Here is an 18,856-nt window from a genome sequence, read left to right as displayed (position 1 = left end):
AGCATGGAAACGGGCCCTTTGGCCCGACTCATCCATGCCAACCAGGATGTTCCGTCTAAGCTAGTCCTACCTGCCTGCATTTGGCCCATATCCCTCTAAACTATACCTTTCAAATCCATGTACCTGTCCGAGTGTCTTGTAAAGGATGTTATAGTGGCTGCCTCAGTTTCTGCCTTTGTCCTTCGCTCCATAGATGCTGCTGCACCCGCTGAGTTTCTCGAACTTGGCATCATGTTTGGCACGGAAGTTGTGAGCCGAAAGGCCTGTTGCTGTGCTGTTCCATGTTGTTGAGAGAGTGGGAGGAATGTGCGACTTGCTCCCACATTGAGCATTTAGAACAGGGGTGGGCAACCTTGTTCTGCATGGTGGCCGGGACGCATGTCTGTGAGTGGATGGCGGGCCACATCTATCACGTGTACACATGGACCCCACCCCTGGATGGCATGCATCAAATCACGTGTTTGCAGAAGGTAGACAAAAATGCTGGAGAAACTCAGCGGGTGATGCAGCCTGATGCAATCCTTGCATGTCTCACCTGCTGAGTTTCTCCAGCATTTTTTGTCTACCTTCGATCTTTCCAGCATCTGCAGTTCTTTCTTAAACGTGTTCACAGAAGGTGCGCGGCTTTGCGCAGGAAGCGGTACAGCCAGAGCTCGGCGGGCTGGGTGATTACAGGGGGGGGGGGGGGGGAAATCCACCTGCGGGCCGGATGATTTCGAGTTACGGGCCGCATTCGGCCCCGGGGCCGTTGGTTGCCGCCCCCTGATTTAGAATGAACAGAGGAAGGGAAGCTGGATAATTAAACGGGGACAAAAATTGTGAGGGAAGGGGCGAGTGCTGACACCAAACACAGCAGTAGTCCAGTTTCTGCTCGAAAGTGTGTGTGTGTGTGGTGTGTGTATGTGTGTGTGTGTGTGGCTGTGTGTATGTGTGTGTGTGTGTGTGGCTGTATGTGTGTGTGTGGCTGTGAGTGTGAGTATGTGCGTGTGTGGCTGTGTGTGTGTGGCTGTATGTGTGTGTGGCTGTGAGTGAGTATGTGCGTGTGTGGCTGTGTGTGTGTTTGGCTGTATGTGTGTGTGGCTGTGAGTGTGAGTATGTGCGTGTGTGGCTGTGCATGTGTGGCTGTGTGTGTGTGTTTGGCGGTGTGTGTGTGCGCGTTCCTCCTCCTCGTATTGATGTGTTGCGGAGGTTGTGAGGAGGTGGAGGTGGTGTGTACAGGATGTGGGCTGCTGCCTGTAGGTCCCGGCATGCAGCAGGCTGAGGTCACCACCTGCTGTGTGGACGAGTGGAACTGGCAGCACGCGCCCCCCCCCCCCCCCCCCCCCCCCCCCCAGTCCCTAGCGGCACCTCGTGGAGCAGCACTCGGTGTGGGACCCGTGCCACTTCCCTGCAGTCAGTCCCACGCCTCTACTTCCTCACACCCCCGGAACATTTACTACTTTGAGTATTTAGCGAGAAATGTATATTTTTGATAGTCCCTCGTGAAACCGGTTCCACTCAAATTTCAAACAAAACCCTCCAGATCATCGCTCGATGCATGGAAAAAATAATTCTCCCGTCCCTTCTGGTTCTATTGTCGATCACTTTCGATGAGAGTATTAGCATGGAAACGGGCCCTTTGGCCCGACTCATCCATGCCAACCAGGATGTTCCGTCTAAGCTAGTCCTACCTGCCTGCATTTGGCCCATATCCCTCTAAACTATACCTTTCAAATCCATGTACCTGTCCAAGTGTCTTGTAAAGGATGTTATAGTGGCTGCCTCAACTACCTCCTTTGGCAATTACACAAAAATGCTGGAGAAACTGAGCGGGTGCAGCAGCATCTATGGAGCAAAGGAAATAGGCAACGTTTCGGGCCGAAACCCTGAAGAAGGGTTTCGGCCCGATACGTTGCCTATTTCCATCGCTCCATAGATGCTGCTGCACCCGCTGAGTTTCTCCAGCATTTTCGTGTACCTTCGATTTTCCAGCATCTGCTGTTCCTTCTTAAATATCTCCTTTGGTAGCTCGTTCAATATACCTGTATGAAAAAGTTGCCCCTCAGGTCTGTATTATCACTTGCTCTTCTCACTTTAAACTTGTGTCCCCCTATTTCCGACTCCCCTCCCCTGAGTAAAAGAGTCTGTGCATTCGCCCTTATCCCCATCGTATAACTTGGCTCTCTCTGCCCTCTAGAGGCAATTACATGCTAATAGTTAAGATTTATGTTTTTAAGAATTTCTTTCTCAAGATAGAAACAGTACAGGGACAGGACCTTCGGCCCACAATGAACATGGTGCCAAATTAAACTAATCTCCACTCCCTCTGCGTCATCCATGTCCCTCCATTTCCCCCACTTCCTCGTGCTTATCCAAAGGCGTCATCAACCACTCTCCTATCTGTCTCCACCATCACTCTCAGCAACATGTTCCAGGCACACACCACCCTTGCCCCGCACATCTCAATTAAACTTTGTCCCTCTCGCCTCAACGCTTTGTCCTGTAGTATTTAATATTTCCACCCTGGGGAGAAATATTCTGACTGTCAATCCTTTCCATACCTCTCATCATTTAAAAACGACAGATGGCACAATGGGCTAAGTGTTCGGCTGGCAACCGGAAGGTAGCCGGTTCGAATCCCGCTTGGAGTGCATACTGTCGTTGTGTCCTTGGGCAAGACACTTCACCCACCTTTGCCTGTGTGTGAATATGTGTGAGTGATTGGTGGTGGTCGGAGGGGCCGTAGGTGCAGATTGGCAGCCACGCTTCCGTCAGTCTGCCCCAGGGCAGCTGTGGCTACAGAAGTAACTTACCACCACCGAGTGTGACTGAGGAGTGAATGAATAATGCGATGTAAAGCGCCTTGAGTATTAGAAAGGCGCTATATAAATCCCATCCATTATTATTATTATTATCATTTTATACACTTCTATCAGGCTTGAGTAGAACCGCAGTCAGTTCGTTTATTTATTGTCATGTATGCAGCGATTATAATGAAATGCTTATTGTGCAATGGCTCAATAGACAAAAGCACATTAGACAATAGACAAAAGATGCAGGAGTAGGACATTCGGCCCTTCGAGCCAGCACCGTGATTATGGCTGATCATCCCTGCCTTCTCCCCATATCCCCTGACTCCGCTATCTTTAAGAGCCCTATCTAACTCTCTCTTGAAAGTATCCAGAGAATTGGCCTCCACCGCCCTCTGCGGCAGAGAATTCCACGGATTCACAACTCTCTGGGTGAAAACGTTTTTTCTCATCGCCATTCTATATGGCCCACCCCTTATTCTTAAACTGTGGTCCCTGGTTCTGGACTCCCCCAACATGGGGAACATGTTTCCTGCCTCTAGCGTGTCCAAACCCTTAATAATATTAATAATAATATATAATAAACTTTATTACGGACTCGAGGTCCAGACAAGTAGCAACATTACATTAAAAAATGCATTGCATATTAAAATATATCATAAAGTACATATAAAATCTTAGTATATCACTTATAAAGGCATCATAAATTATATATTTTTTAAAACACAATACATAAGTTCATGTTATCTGTTTCAATAAGATCCTCTTGTGGAACAGCATGCAGAGAGTTGCCACATTCCCGTGCCATCTTGCAACTTCCGATTCTCTGGAAAGTCCAATGTTGCCCCAAGGAGATGTGCGATTTCTTGCAATCTCACACTAAGACCCGGTGTCCTGGCGGCACTGGACCGATGCTGTAGCGGTCGGCGGATGCTGTCGGCTCCTTCCATCACCACCCCGTGCTGGCGGACTAGCCAACGTGTCTCCCAATTATGTTCACGGTTGGTTTGAAGTCTGTACTTCGAGCCATATTTGATTCATGTTGCTTGGTGCCCAATGTTCACACTGTAGATCGACTAGTTTCTGCTCCGAGATTTCACGGCCCTCTCCTCCTCTTTGTTTTCCACACAGGTGCTGTCCGACTCCCGAAAGCAGCAACCAAACCGCTCAGGATCCGACCCACGCCTCGGCCCACGCTAGCCAACATCATGAAGGAGTTGGGCGAGTTAGGTAGGTTTTTTTTTACCACGGAGGAGAGAGATTCCCGCTTGCCCTGCTCCCTGCAGCCACGAGAGCAAACTGGGTGACAGCCATCAGCCAAGATGTGGCCCCCGCCGCAGTCAATCTACAAACAGGAGGGACTTTGGTGTTCGACCAAAGGGGTGGTGTGTGGTTCAGACGGGGAGGGGGCCAAGCCCAGTCAATGGAACGCAACAGGGTGTCGAACATAAAATCCTAACGCATCTGTTGGAAGGAGCAAGGGAGTGCTGTTTCACACGGCTGAAGTTTAGTTTAAGATAGACACTAAATGCTGGAGTAACTCAGCAGGACGTGCAGCATCTCTGGAGATAAGGTATCATTGACGCTTCGGGTTGAGACTCTTCATCAGTTAGTTTAGTTTAGAGATACAGTGTGGAAACAGGCTCTTGGCCCACCAAGACAGGCAGGAGTAGGCCACTTGGTCCTTCGAGCCAGCAACGCCATTCAATGTGATCATGGCTGATTATCCCCAATCAGTACCCCGTTCCTGCCTTCTCCCCATATCCCCTGACTCCGCTATCTTTAAGAGTCCGCACCGACCAACAATCACTCGTTCACTAGTTCTACCCGACACACTAGGGACAATTAACCTACAGACCTGCACAGTTTTTTTGGAATGTGGGAGGAAACCGGAGCACCCGGAGGAAACCCACGCAGTCACATGTCAGGCTAAAGTCTAACGTTTTTTTCCCGTTCGTCGTTATGTTTCACCGTTGATCCGCAGCGGCACGAGGCCTGACGAAGCCGAGGATCCTGAAAGGGGGCGAGGGAAACCGAACTCTGCTGAACATCAACCGAGGAGCAGTGTCCTTGCTGGGGAAACGCACCTTCAACAAACAGAACGGGGTTCAGGGTAAGTTGTGAAATGTGGGTCCGGGAACAAGAACAGACCCTTCTGCCCACAGCGTGATGCTGCCGACCAGAGAGAGACACAAAATGCTGGAGTAACTGCTTCTTCTTGCGTATGGCGTGCACAGCCTAAAGTTGTAAGACAACTTGTTCTGTTTCATTCCACGTCCGACCTCTCTGTCCTGGGTCTCCTCCATGGCCAGAGCGAGCAACACCGGAAATTGGAGGAACAGCACCTCATATTCCGCTTGGGGAGTCTCCATCCTGCGATCATGAACATTGAATTCTCCCAATTTTGTTAGCCCTTGCTGTCTCCTCCCTCTCCTCAGCCCTGGGACGACTCCTCCTTTTTCCTTCCTTCTCCCCTCCACCCCCTATCAGTCTGAAGAAGGGTTTCGGCCCGATACGTTGCCTATTTCCTTCGCTCCATAGATGCTGCTGCACCCGCTGAGTTTCTCCAGCACTTTTGTGTACCTTCGATTTTCCAGCATCTGCAGTTCCTTCTTGATCACTTGTTCTGTTTCATCTTCTGTTTGTGCACGCTAGGTTGATTGCATTCGTCGAAACAGGGTGGACCACGTGAAGGTTGCAATCTCCCACCCCCTAGAGTAACTCAGCCGGACAGGCAGCATCTCTGGAGAGAAGGAACGGGTGACGTTTCGGGTCGAGATCCCTACGTCACCCATTCCTTCTCTCCAGAGATGCTGCCTGTCCCGCCGAGTTACTCCAGCATTTTGTGTCTATCTTCAGTTTAAACCAGCATCTGCAGTTCCTTGCTACACATGATGCCGGCAGTCTCTCATCTGTCCGCACGTGATCCATATCCCTCCATTCCCTGCATATCCATGTGCCTTTGCTAAAGTCACTATCGTATCTGCCTCTGAAACGCATTGCAGGCACCCACCACCCTCTGTGTAAAAAAACAACTTGCCTTACACTTCTCCCTTCAACTTTGCCCCTCTCACTTAAAGCAGTACGTATGACAATTAAGCACTCTTGTCACCATTCAGACAGTGTCTTCTGTTTTTACTACCAATATGGGAAGTTTCACTTTGTCTGACTTGTCAGGTCTCAGAGATTAATCTGTAGATACATGGGGGGGGGGGGCTGCTTTGCCTGTTCAGCTTTCACAGTTGATCAATTTATCTAACTGCGCTGATTTCCTCTTTCTTGTTTTTTTCCCCCTTTGCAGGAGCTCCGAGTCCTGTTCATATTAGACAGATGGTGAGTGTGACAACTGTATACGTAAGCGCACAATGTTTTCTTGACGCCTTCGTACAATGACCTGGAAAACAACCTGCCAGCAGAATGATAGAAAGTAAATGACTAATCAAGTCTAGCCCCCTCAGTATCATAACTCTGTTTGAGTTGCACCCACAGCTTTCTGACGATGGACTCTTTAACGTGGAGCAGTTCCAACGCGTTACTGAGCGTACTGACAGTACGAGGGATTCAACTGTTTAACTTACATCCCCCCCTTGACTCCATCCAAGGACCCAAGCAGTCTTTCTAGGTGCCACAGAGGTTCACCTGCACCTCCTCCAACTTCATCTATTGCATCCGCCGCTCTAGGTGTCAGCTGCTCTACATCAGCGAGACCAAGCGTAGGCTTGGCGATCGCTTCGCCCAACAACTCCGCTCGGTTCGCAATAACCAACCTGATCTCCCGGTGGCTCAGCACTTCAACTCCCCCTCTCATTCCAAATCCGACCTTTCTGTCCTGGGCCCCCTCCATGGCCAGAGTGAGTCCCACCCTAAATTGAAGGAGCAGCACCTCATATTTTGCTTGGGTAGTTTACACCCCAGCGGTATGAACATTGACTTCCAATTTCAGGTAGTCCCTGCTTTCTCCCTCTTTCACTTCCCCTTTCCAGCTCTCCCGCAGCCCGCTGTCTCCGCCTCTTCCTTTCTTCATCCTGCCCTCCCCACATCAGTCTGAAGAAGGTTCTCGTCACATATTCCTTCGCTCCATAGATGCTGCCTCACCCGCTGAGTTTCTCCAGCTTTTTTATCTACCAAGGGATTTAACTGAGTCATTGAGTATAGGGGAGATGGGAAAGTTCACCCCTTCACCCAACACCCTGCTGTCTGTTCAGCCCCATCACCATGTCGTTCAGTGCAGGTCAGGTGAGACTAGATGCTTCTATTGAGTGCTGACCTCAACCTCAACGTTCGAGAGAAAAACAATCCTTGTTAAAATTCAATCTGTGACTGACCTTCCTACTCATTCACTTGAACGAAACCCCTCGCAGTTCTGAACCCTTGTTCTAATCCCCGCTTCTTCCCATGTTCTCTGGAGGACAATCCAAGTTTTGTCAGCGTGTCTGCACAGCTGCTGTAGTGTTTTACACGCGCCTGCATTCACCTCAAATTCCTTGTGTACAACACTGGGGGGGGGGATAATTCCAGAGTGACTCGTGGCTTACCGGCCAACATGTGTAACCCTAAGTCCAGTTGGAGATAGATTGTCAAATCCGATCTAATGGACACAGAAGCAGCAATGCTTGTCGGCGCCTTTACAGTAATTGATCGAAGAGGGGGTAAAATGTAGGAACTGCAGATGCTGGTTCACCAAAAAGGACAAAGTGCTGGAGTAACTCAGCAGGTGGGGCAGCCACCCATTGGGTCTCTCTTCCAGCTTTCAGTCCCCACTCCCTGCCCCCCCCCCCCCCCCCCACAGTCAGTCTGAAGAAGGGTCCCGATGCCACAGAAGACTGTGAAGGCCAAGCCAATTGATATTTTAATGGTGGAGATGGATAGATTCCTGAATAGCACGGGTTAAGGGGAGAAGGCAGGAGAATGGGGTTGAGAGGGAGAGATAGATCAGCCATGATTGAATGGCCGAGTAGACTTGATGGGCCGAATGGCCTAATTCTGCTCCTCCAATAACATGAACATGAATTTATGATCCAAAATGTCGCCTATTTATGTTTAAAAAGGAACTGCAGATGCTGGTAAAATCAAAGGTACCTCGCTTCAATAAAAAGATGCAAAGTGCTGGAGTAACTCAGTGGGTCAGGTAGAACATGAATAGGTGACACAAAATGCTGGAGAAACTCAGCGGATGAGGCGACATCAATGGAGAGAAGGAATTGGCGACGTTTCTGGTCGAGCCCCACTGAGGTACTCCAGCACTTTGTGTCTTCTTTATGAAGAGAGGTCCTGTTTGCCGTGGGCCGCGTACAAAGTGTTCACACGCTTGGCACCCAGAAATAAGCACTTGCCCGGCAGTGAGCTGGGGCTTTCACAAAAGGATCAAAGCACCGCAGCTGTCAGTACACCAAGTTCACACCGTGTAACTTCAGGAGCAACTCGATTCTCACTCGACGGAAAATGTTTCCGCCCTGCCTTGTATCTGGTTTCGCGGTTGCTGAGTGCACAGGTGGCGTACATGCATACAGTCGCTCTCAGAGTGGTGTGGTTGCAACCTGATAGTCTACGCTACTGTGCGGAGGGGTGTGGGGCTTGTGACCTGACTCCAACCATGTCCCTGCTACAGTCCTTCCCCACACACCTCACCCCCTCCCAATCCCAAACACTCTGTCCTGTCATCTCGGACGATCAGCAAAGAAATACTGAGAGGATATGTCATTCAAGCACCATACACCAATATCCAACCCTGGGACATTAATAATAGTGGCCACCCACCAGGGGGAAACACCTGTTTGTGGGTAGAATTTGATCCTGACCTCGGCTGCTGTCTGTGTGGAGTTTACACGTTCTCCCTGTGACCATGTGTGTCTCCTCCAGGTGCTCCGGTTTCCTCCCACACCCCAAAGACGTGCAGGTTTGTAGGTTAATTGGCCCTCTAAATTACCCCCTAGTGTGTAGGGAGTGGGTGGGAAAGTGGGATAACATAGAACTAGTGTGAAAGGACGCAGAGTGCTGGAGTAACTCAGCGGGTCAGGCAGCATCTGTGGGGAACATGGATAGGTGACGTTTCACAGAGTGCTGGAGTAACTCAGCGGGTCAGGCAGCATCTGTGGAGAACATGGATAGGTGACGTTTCACAGAGTGCTGGAGTAATTCAGCGGGTCAGGCAGCATCTGTGGAGAACATGGATAGGTGACGTTTCACAGAGTGCTGGAGTAACTCAGCGGGTCAGGCAGCATCTGTGGAGAACAGTGGACGTTCTGGGTCAATATCCTTCTTCAGTGTGAACTTTTGTATAAACCAGCATCTGCAGTTGTTTGTTTTTACATTAAATGAATGTGAACGGGTGATTGCTAGTTGGTGTGGACTCGTTGGGCCGTTTGACCGGTTTCCACGCGATAGCTTCATTCAGTCTTCATTCTCTACTCCAGCTCCTGCTCCCGTGCAGGCACTGTAAACTCATCGAGGTTTGATTCAATTGTGGAGGCCTGGCCCCACTGCCCCACGGGTGCACACCCTGTTCTTGCCCTGGCAGTGCCGAGTGGACTTCATTTTGCATCTAGCCTGTACGATACATGCCCTGAGAGTTTTAAAATACAAACCAAATCGGTACCTTTTATTAAAGACAGAGAATTGGAAATAACAGTGGTTGCAGTAGAAGGCCAGCATTGTGGACGTTGCGTTGTTCGCTAGACAGGTCAGCGTGGGTTTCACGAGTACCTCTTCATGGGATGGTATTGGCCTTCAAGGGGATGTAGCTGAGATTTGTCAAATGTACCTGGACTCCAGGGGTATAAGAAAGGTTTGCAGTGGCTGGAAAAATCGTAGGTAGACAAAATTGCTGGAGAAACTCAGCGGGTGAGGCAGCATCTATGGAGCGAAAGAATAGGTGACGTTTCGGGTCGAAAACTCTTCTTCACATCCCGAGGTGTCACCCATTCCTTCTCTCCAGAGATGCTGCCTGTCCCGCTGAGATACTCCAGCATTCCTTCTCTCCAGAGATCTTTGCCTGTCCTGCTGAGTTACTCCAGCATTTTGTGTCGATAGACTGGGCATGCAGTTCCCCGTGATTGGAGAGTCCTGTCACACGTTAGAGGGGATGAAGCAACCCACTGGCGTGCGGTGCACGGTGCCTTCCACTCCGCTCATCATTACTCTATAGTCTTGATAATCTGTCCTTCTGGAGGTGGCGAGATGAGGAAAGTCTAATGGCGGTGAAATGGCTTGTGATTGTTGCAGACGGCTAGTGCCCATTTGACCAGCAACAGACCCTTCTCTTCGGGGATGAAGACAGACCAAGTTAGTACTGAGCCACCGTTCAAGCGGCAAAAACTGAACCCTGGAGATGCCCCCGACCCGATTGTCTTCGTGGCAACAGACCATACCAGGTGTGTACCATGAGGTTGAAGGGGTGGGGCGGTGGGTGGGGGGGAGGCTTAGGAGAGGTGGGAAGGTGTGGAAAGGCTTCCATGAACCAGTCGACTGAGGGTGGGGGTGGGGGGGGGGCTTATTCTCAGCGCATGCCAAAGAAAACTGGATTGACTGCTTCCGACCAGCGGGGTTTGAAGTAGAAGTTGTTGCTTCGGTATAATAATCTCCAGAGTCATAGAGCAACGAAACAGGCCCTTGGGCCCAACTTGCCCAGGATGCCCCAGCTACGCTGCTCCCACCTGCCCACATTTGGCCCATCTCCCTCCAAACCTTTCCTAACCATGTACCTGTCCAAGTGCCTGCCTCAACTCCCTCCTCTGGCAGTTTGGACAAGCCCATGCCTGAGGAGGGATGTGCTGGCAGAGGAGGCCTACAAGAATCATCCTGGGGAGTGACTGGGTCAACGTACGATGGACGTTTGCCCGCACTGGGCCTGTACTTGCTGGAGTTTAGACGGACGAGGGGGACCTCATTGGAATGTACCGAATAGTGAAAGGCCTGGATAGAGTGGATGTGGAGAGGATGTTTCCACTGGTGGGAGAGTCTAGGACCAGAGGGCACAGCCTCACAATAAACGGACGTTCCTTTAGAAAAGAGATGAGGAGGGTGGTGAATCTGTGGAATTCATTGTCTGTGGAACTGGTGAGCTAAAATGCTGAGAACTATATTCTGCACTCTGTATCTTCCCCTTTGCTCTCCTTGTTGCACTTGATTGTATATCAGTTTGGATAGCGTGCAGAACAAAGCTTTTCACTATACCCCCGGGTGTGGGGAGATTGCAACCTTCACGTGGTCCACCCTGTGTCAACGAATGCAATCAACCCGATGTGCACAACAACAAGATCAAATAGAACAAGTTGAGGCTGTGCGCGCCGTACATGAGGAGAAGAAGACTGTGCCTCGGTAGACGTGACAATAGTAAACTGAAACGTTGAACCAGAGCTGAGGGCGGCCAGGCCAGGCCAGGCCAGCACTTGTGTGATTCTTGCCCTCTGCTGCCTCCAGCTGGGCAGTAGTCGGCACTGCACTGTCATTAACTTGCGGGCAGAATTTGCAGAGTCGCCTGTATACCTTAGCGTCATCACATCGTGTGAGGCCTCACCCACGTGGTATTCAACCAGTTTTATGGTTGCTCCATCCTCCCTTCTTTTAGTTTAGTTTAGAGATACAGCGCAGAAACAGGCCCCAACCGCGTCTGTGCCGACCAGCGATCCCCGCTAACACTAACACCATCCTACACACACTAGGGACAATTTACACATTACACCAAGCCAATTTACCTACATGCCTGCACGTCTTTGGAGTGTGGGAGGAAACCGAAGGTCTTGGAGAAAACCTACGCAGGTCACGGGGAGAACGTACAAACTCCGTACAGACAGCGCCCGTAGTCGGGATGGGACCCGGGTCACTGACGCTGCGAGCGCTGTAAGGCGGCAACTCTACCGCTGCGCCAACGTGGCCGCCCGCTTTCTGCTTCCCTTGCGTTAGAGTTTCTCTTTGTGTCACACATTGTGTTTTGGTCGTGGAGTGTGTCTCTCTGCCATTACCCATCCACTGCCCTCAGCCCTACCCCCCCCCCCCCCCCTCAGCCTTGCCCACCTCCCCCACCCCCCTCAGCCCTGCCCCCCTCCCCCCAACCCCTCTCAGCCCTGCCCATCTTCCCCCCTCAGCCCAGCCCATCTCCCCCCCTCAGCCCTGCCCCCCCCTCCTCAACCCTGCTCACGTCCCCTCACTCCACAATCACTCGGAATTCTACCCAGCAACTTGTGGAATTCTCCGCCACAGAAGGCAGTGGAGGCCAATTCACTGGATGTTTTCAAGAGAGAGTTAGATTTAGCTCTTAGGGTTAACGGAATCAAGGGATATCGTCGACCCACTACAGTTTGCATACCAGGAGAACATTGGGGTGGATGACGCAGTCCTCTACATGCTGCACCGGATCTACTCCTTTTTGGACAAACCCGGTGGCTATGTGAGGATTATGTTCTTCGACTTCTCAAGTGCGTTCAACACCATCCAACCCCTGATTCTGAATGACAAGCTTAAGAAGATGGGGGTGGATTCCACATTTATCTCCTGGATATACGACTACCTGACGGGTCGACCACAGTTTGTCAAGCTGGGGGACAGTGTCTCTGGCACAGTGGTGTACAATGTTGGAGCCCCACAGGGAACGGTTCTGGCCCCGTTCCTCTTCACCCTGTATACAGCAGACTTTAACTATAAGTCTGACACATGCCACGTACAGAAATATTCAGATGATACAGCGATTGTGGCATGTGTAAGGAACGGGCAGGAGGAGGAATACAGGAACTTGACCAGTGCCTTTTGTGCCTGGAGTGAAGAGAACTGTCTCATCCTGAACACAACTAAGACTAAAGAGATGGTGGTTAACTTTGGAAGGTCCAAGCTCCCCCTTCAGCCGGTCAACGCTGCAGGGGCTGACATTGAGGCGGTGCAGACATATAAATACCTTGGAGTGCACCTTGATAACAAACTGGACTGGTCTGTCAACTCTGACTCCCTCTACAAAAAAGGCCAGAGCAGACTCTTTTTCCTCAGAAGGCTCAAATCCTTCAATGTGTGTAATGATATGCTGCACATGTTTTACAACACTGTGGTTGCAAGTGTTATTTTCTACGCTGTTGTCTGCTGGGGCAACAGCATTAGTGCAAAAAACAACAAGAAGCTGGTCAAACTGGTTAAACGAGCTAGCTCAGTGCTGGAGGGGAGAGTAGACTCTGGGATGGATGTGCTTGAGAGGCGTATGAGGCACAAGGTGCAGGTCATCCTGAAAAACCCCGGGCATCCCCTCCATGTAATTCTGTAGAGTCAAAAGAGCACTCGGAACAACAACCGGCTCCTCTCCCTGCCCTGTAGAACGGAGCGGTTCAGGAGATCCTTCACCCCTGCAGCCATTAGATTTTATAATTCGGACCGCTAGGCTGTAGGGGGATGCATTTTGCGATTTTTAATTTTTAATTGTTAATTATTGGTCTTTTTAAGTATTTATTGCTCTCAGGTAGTGTCCACATTGTATTCTATGTATTTTCTGTCTGCGTTCATTTTGAATCTGTGGGTTTGTTGGTTGGGGGCTTCTGGACATCTGAATTTCCCTGAGGGGATCAATAAAGTATTTATTATTATTATTATTATTATTATTATTATATGGGGAGAAAGCAGGAACGGGGTACTGATTGTGGATGATCAGCCATGATCATATTGAATGGCGGTGCTGGCAGGAAGGGCCAAATGGCCTACTCCTGCACCTATTTTCTATGTTTCTATGCACTAATATCTGATTCCCGTGCCTTTATCATCAGCACCATCAGAGCTCTGAAGCCAAGTGCATGAGTTTTTTTTTCAGTTTCTCAACACTTTTAGTGGCTGTGAGGTGAAGCGTTCGGGTTTATTACGTGTACTGAGGTCCAGTGAAAAGTTACGGTCTAATCAGATCAGTAACACATGAATGCAATCTAGCCAAACTCCAGTACAAAGGCTGGATAGAGTTTCTTCTTGGTTTCTTGGTCCTCCAAAATATTCCAAATAGAATTTAAACTGGAGTTGATTTCAAGTGGGCATGTCGCTGGGATGACGCTAGTTTAGTGGTGAGCAGTCGCCCAAAGAGTCCTGCCTTTTTCTGGTCGCCGCTGGATTTTCAACATGTTGAAAATGTTCGGCAACCCGCTGTGACTATGACGGGTGCCGGCAAGTCGCTGAAGAAATTGCGTAAGTGGGACAGACTCTTAAGCCTGCAGTTTTTTTATTGAGCGGCAGTGTGGCCCCAAGTCACTGCAGCATTTCCACTGTCCGCTCTGCAACTGGACCAGATCTATGCTGCAGGTGGTGCTGCACTGGAGCCGCCCGCAGCAGGTGTGGGATGCACTGGTGCAGGTTGTCACCTGTACTAAAGGGCAACGGGAAACTTTGTCTGGTGTGCTATCCGTACAGGATCATACCGTACAGGAGTACAGGAGGGCGTGCAACACAGAAGGCAGAGTGCAGAATGCAATGTTACAGCTGTAGAGAAAGTGCAAGGGCCACAAGGAGGTAGAGTGGAAGATGGGGACGTTCTCTAGCACAAGAGTTGATGTAGGGGTGTGATAGGGCAGGGCAACCACCCGCTCTCTGTCTTGCTGGTGAATGAATGTTGTCCCTCTCTCCTGTTTTGCAGGGCGATCCGGAAAGCTCTGAGCCAGTCGGAGATGAGGAGGGCGGCACGCAGACCGTGTATGCAAGTTAACGTGAAATCCTCAGCCTCGAGCCGGCCAGTGGTCCTGGGAGAGCCCATAGTCCTGGAGGACTGAAGACTGGCGTGTACATGCGTGCAGACGCACACTCTCGCTCTCCCCCCCTGCCACTACTACACACGCACGCGCGCACACACACACACACACACACACTCTGTCACACATTCTTGCACCCTCAATCACACGCGCACACACACGCACGTGCACACACACGCACACACCCTCTCGCACGCACACACAGATTCACACGTACACACCCTTGCTCGCACTCTCTTCCTCACACACATACGTTCTCTCTCATTCACACGCACTGACAATCTCACACGCACGCTGTTGCACTCATCCTTTCATGCTCACACTTTCTCTCACATCTCTCTCTCAAATACACACACTGACTCTCCTCTCACACACTCCTCTCTCTCTCTCTCACACACGCACATGCACACACTCACACTCACACAGACAGGCACACGCAGACACACTGACACTCACACTTCCCCTTTCCAAGTCTTCAGGGATTAGGGCAGAGACAGCAGGCAGTTGTGGGGGTGGTGGATAGTGAGTGTGGGGGTCAGCTCTCACCGCCTGCTCCTCCCCCGCGCGCGGCCAGCGTTTGCTAAAGGCACCGTGTGTAAAGCAATGTACAGAAATCAATGCGTCTGAATCACGCCTCTTTTTTAATTATTTTATTGTTTGTTTGGCTCCACAGCCTCTCCTGTCCCCTTCGGCTTTTTACCCCCTCCAGGGTGTAACTGTAAACCTTTAATAATGAATTTCTGAATGATTGTGTTTTGGGAAGAACTTGCGAGGAGTCTTTTTTTTTAAAAAAAAACAAAATAACACGAGTTGAACGGTAGAAGTGCTGACAGGTTTGATATCAGGATTATTGATACGTGGTGATAATATTTTGTGTGCTTTTTATTTCCTTTCTGCTTTTTTAAAACTCCCAGCTTGCGCCGGCCACTGGAGAGGAACCCCCCGGTGTGCCGTGCAGACCCAGGGTGGACCTGCGCCTTTTTGACCCAGCCTGTCTGGACATTTTTAGAGACAAATCCAGACATGGAAACCATTTTTGTAAAAAAAAAAAGCAATTAAAGTTTTTTTTTCACTCTGGCTGTGATGCGGGCCTGTTCATTGGCATCGACATATTGAGTTCTGAAGGGATTGGATGCAGGAAACATGTTCCCCATGTTGGGGGTGGGGGGGTGGGGGAGTCCAGAACCAGAGGGTCACATTGTAAGAATTAAGGGGTCGGACATTTTGGACTGAGGTGAGAAAAAAAAACATTTTCACCCAGAGAGTTGTGAATCTGGAATTCTCTGCCACAGAAGGCAATGGAGGACAATTCACTGGGTGTTTTCAAGAGAGAGTCAGATTTAGCTCTTGGGGCTAAAAGAATCAAGGGATATGGGGAGAAAGCACGAATGGGGTACAGATTTTAGATGATCATATTGAATGGCGGTGCTAGTTCGGAGGGCCGAATGGCCAATCCTGCACCTATTGTCTATCATATTGAATGGCGGTGCTGGTTCGGAGGGCCGAATGGCCAACTCCTGCACCTATTGTCTATTGTCTATTATATTGAATGGCGGTGCTGGTTCAGAGGGCCGAATGGCCAACTCCTGCACCTATTGTCTATTATATTGAATGGCGGTGCTGGTTCAGAGGGCCGAATGGCTTACTCCTGCACCTGTTTTCTATGTTTCAATTCGGGGAATGGTTCATGGTGCATCATGGAGACACAAGGAACTGCAGACTCTGGAATCTTTCAGCAAAAAACACACAAAGTGCTGGAGGAACTCGGCGGGTCAGGCAGCATCTGTGCAGGCAAGATGACGTTTCTGGCTTGTATCAGGGAAATCCAGTGGGCCGTGACAGACCGAGTGCAAGCGTTCGGTGAAACGGTCACCGAGTCCACACTTGGTATTGCCGATGTACAGCAGACCACATTGAGAACCACGGATGCGAGGATGTTGCCAGGTCTAGAGGGCCTGAGCTACATACAGGGAGAGGTTAAACAGGCTAGGACTCTATTCCCTGGAGCGCAAGAGGATGAGGGGTGATAAAGAGGTGATATAGAGGTGTATAAAATCATGAGAGGAATCGATCGGGTAGAGTCTCTTGCCCAGAGTCGGGGAATCGAGGACCAGAGGGGTAACGTTTTCACTCAAGTGAGTGGTGGGTGTATGGAACAAGCTGCCACAGGGGGTAGTTGAGGCAGGTACTATAGCAACGTATTAAAGACAGTTGGGCCGGTACATGGATAGGATACGATAAAAATGTTATTTACCCCAGAAGGGAAATTGATCTGCCAACGCTCATAAAAACACAAAATACATGAAACATGAAATTAAAGTGAGAGTAGAAGACTTGGGGGATGTGCAAAGTTGGGGGTGGGGGGGGGGGGAATCTCGGTCTACCCCATGATAGAAGGTAGAAAAGGATATCAAGTCAAGTCCTTTTTCTAACAATTTAAAAACACTCTCGTTTCAAAGTGCTTACATGTAAGAATGTATACAAACAATTTCATAGAAAATACAACTCATACAACTATAGCCCTCGCTCGAGGACTCAGAAAGGCTGGGAAAGATTTGTCTCGATTAAAGATGATCATTCTGATGGGAGAGGATTGTTCCACAGCTGGCTGCCGCAAAGGCGCGGTCGTCGCCCCTAGCTTATCCTCCCGTGGATTCCGCAGCCCCCAGTCGGGATCAGGACTGGAGTTTGGGTGGTAAGGACTTTGTTAGGTGGGCAACCATTGAGGCTTTGTAGACTAGGATTCAAACGCGGCAAATGGCAAATCAACGTGTGATGGACTGTGGTCGCCATTGTGTGTTGGCGAATATACTGTCTCATTTCTCGGGAACTGCAGATTGTTTGCAAAAAAAAGACACCAAGTGCTGGAGTACCGTCGGAGCTCTCCGAGAGAGGACAGTGTTTTCGTGAAAAGGGCCCGACCTCGTTCTTCGTTATTCGTGTGTCAATGTCGCTCGCTGTTGGTTCTGTCGTCGTCCACTGTTACAGATGTCGCTACCTCACAGAGCGCTCGCTCATCGTTCAGTCGCCAGAGAAGCTTCTGTCATGATCCTCGACCTGAAACATCACCTATCCATGTTCTCTAGAGAAGCTGCCTGGCCCGCTGAGTTATGCCCCTGTCCCACTTAGGAAACCTGAACAGAAACCTCTGGAGACTTTGCGCCCCACCCAAGGTTTTTGTCAGTCTCCCTACCTGCTTCCACTACCTGCAACCTGCGGGAACCCCACGGAAACCTTGGGTCTCCAGAGGTTTCCGTTCAGGTTTCCTAAGTGGGACAGGGGCATTACACCAGCATCTTATTTCTGTTCAATATTTGATCTTCTGTTTCGTATTCAGGAGTGCACACTGGGACAGTTATTTCATTACAAATCACGCTGGGGTTGAAGTCGACAATAATCTGCCGTTTTAAAAAAAAAACTGCCAGCCTGCCGGTTATTTATCAGCGTTGGAAGGATTTTAATTTTTAATCGAGGCTGTGTGTAAAATCAGTGCTCCAGGTGAGGCTCGAACTCACAACCTCGGCATTGCTCGCTGCCTGCACTGCTCTATAAGTACCGCGCGCTAACCGATTGCGCCACTGGAGCACACAGGCTGCTGGGCCCTCCTGTACGTACATAACAGCCACGATGGGCCGAGTGGCCTTAGCCTGAGTGTGGACACATGCAACCGCAGATGATGGTTAAGTGCAGGAGTAACTCAGCGGGTCAGGCAGCATCTCTGGAGACATGCATAGGTGTCGTATCGGGTCAGCTCCCTACTTCGGAAGAAGGGTCTCGACCCGAAACGTCACCTACTTCTTTTCTCCAGAGATGCTGCCTGACCCGCTGAGTTACTCCAGCATTTTGTGTCTGTCTTCGGTGTAAACCAGCATCTGTAGTTCCTCCTTACACAAACAACTGCAGATGCAGCTTTACCGAGGAAAGACCAAGTGATGGAGTAACTCAGCGGGTCGGGCAGCATCTCTTGAGGAGGTGCGGAGGTGACATTTCGGATCGAGACCCTTCTTCCGTGTTTGCATGGGAGAGCAAAAGCTGGAAGAGTGGTTTAATTTTGTGTAGTTTATTATTTCCACGCCTAGCAAGATACAGTGAAAGGCGTTTATTTGCATGCAACCCAGTCAAAGAAGACTATTCATGATTACAATACAGGATACAGGATAAAGGGTAAAACATTTAGTGCAAGGTAAAAGTTAGTCCGAGGGTCTCCAATTAGGGAGATGGGAGTGTTCAAGAAGGAACTGCAGATGCTGGAAAATCGAAGGTACACAAAAAAATGCTGGAGAAACTCAGCGGATGCAGCAGCATCTATGGAGCAAAGGAAAGTCTGCGAAGTGAAGTCTGAAGAAGGGTTACGGCCCGAAACGTTAC

General features: G+C 50.0%; 1 protein-coding gene and 1 non-coding gene across 3 annotated transcripts in view; one reads left to right on the top strand and one right to left on the bottom strand.

Annotated features, from left to right (window-relative positions):
* Positions 1-15,565, top strand: part of mta2 (metastasis associated 1 family member 2) — a 64,514-nt gene extending 48,949 nt beyond the window's left edge. For both annotated transcript variants that reach the window (XM_033015409.1, XM_033015408.1), the window contains exons 15-19: positions 3,921-4,019; positions 4,774-4,902; positions 6,091-6,122; positions 10,011-10,159; positions 14,377-15,565. In XM_033015409.1, coding sequence (XP_032871300.1) covers positions 3,921-4,019; positions 4,774-4,902; positions 6,091-6,122; positions 10,011-10,159; positions 14,377-14,509 — 542 coding nt within the window. In that variant the 3' untranslated portion in view covers positions 14,510-15,565. The remainder of the gene's footprint in view (positions 1-3,920; positions 4,020-4,773; positions 4,903-6,090; positions 6,123-10,010; positions 10,160-14,376) is intronic.
* Positions 15,566-17,978: 2,413 nt separating this feature from the next.
* On the bottom strand, positions 17,979-18,073 carry trnai-uau. The gene is made up of 2 exons: positions 18,036-18,073; positions 17,979-18,014 (listed from the first exon to the last, which is right to left on the bottom strand). It is a non-coding gene; the product is annotated as a tRNA-Ile (tRNA).
* Positions 18,074-18,856: the final 783 nt, after the last annotated feature.

Source organism: Amblyraja radiata, chromosome 45 (assembly GCF_010909765.2).
Source record: "Amblyraja radiata isolate CabotCenter1 chromosome 45, sAmbRad1.1.pri, whole genome shotgun sequence".
Classification (NCBI taxonomy): domain Eukaryota; kingdom Metazoa; phylum Chordata; class Chondrichthyes; order Rajiformes; family Rajidae; genus Amblyraja; species Amblyraja radiata.
The sequence above is the reverse complement of the archived record's forward strand: the minus strand, read 5'-3'. Positions and strand labels throughout refer to the sequence as shown.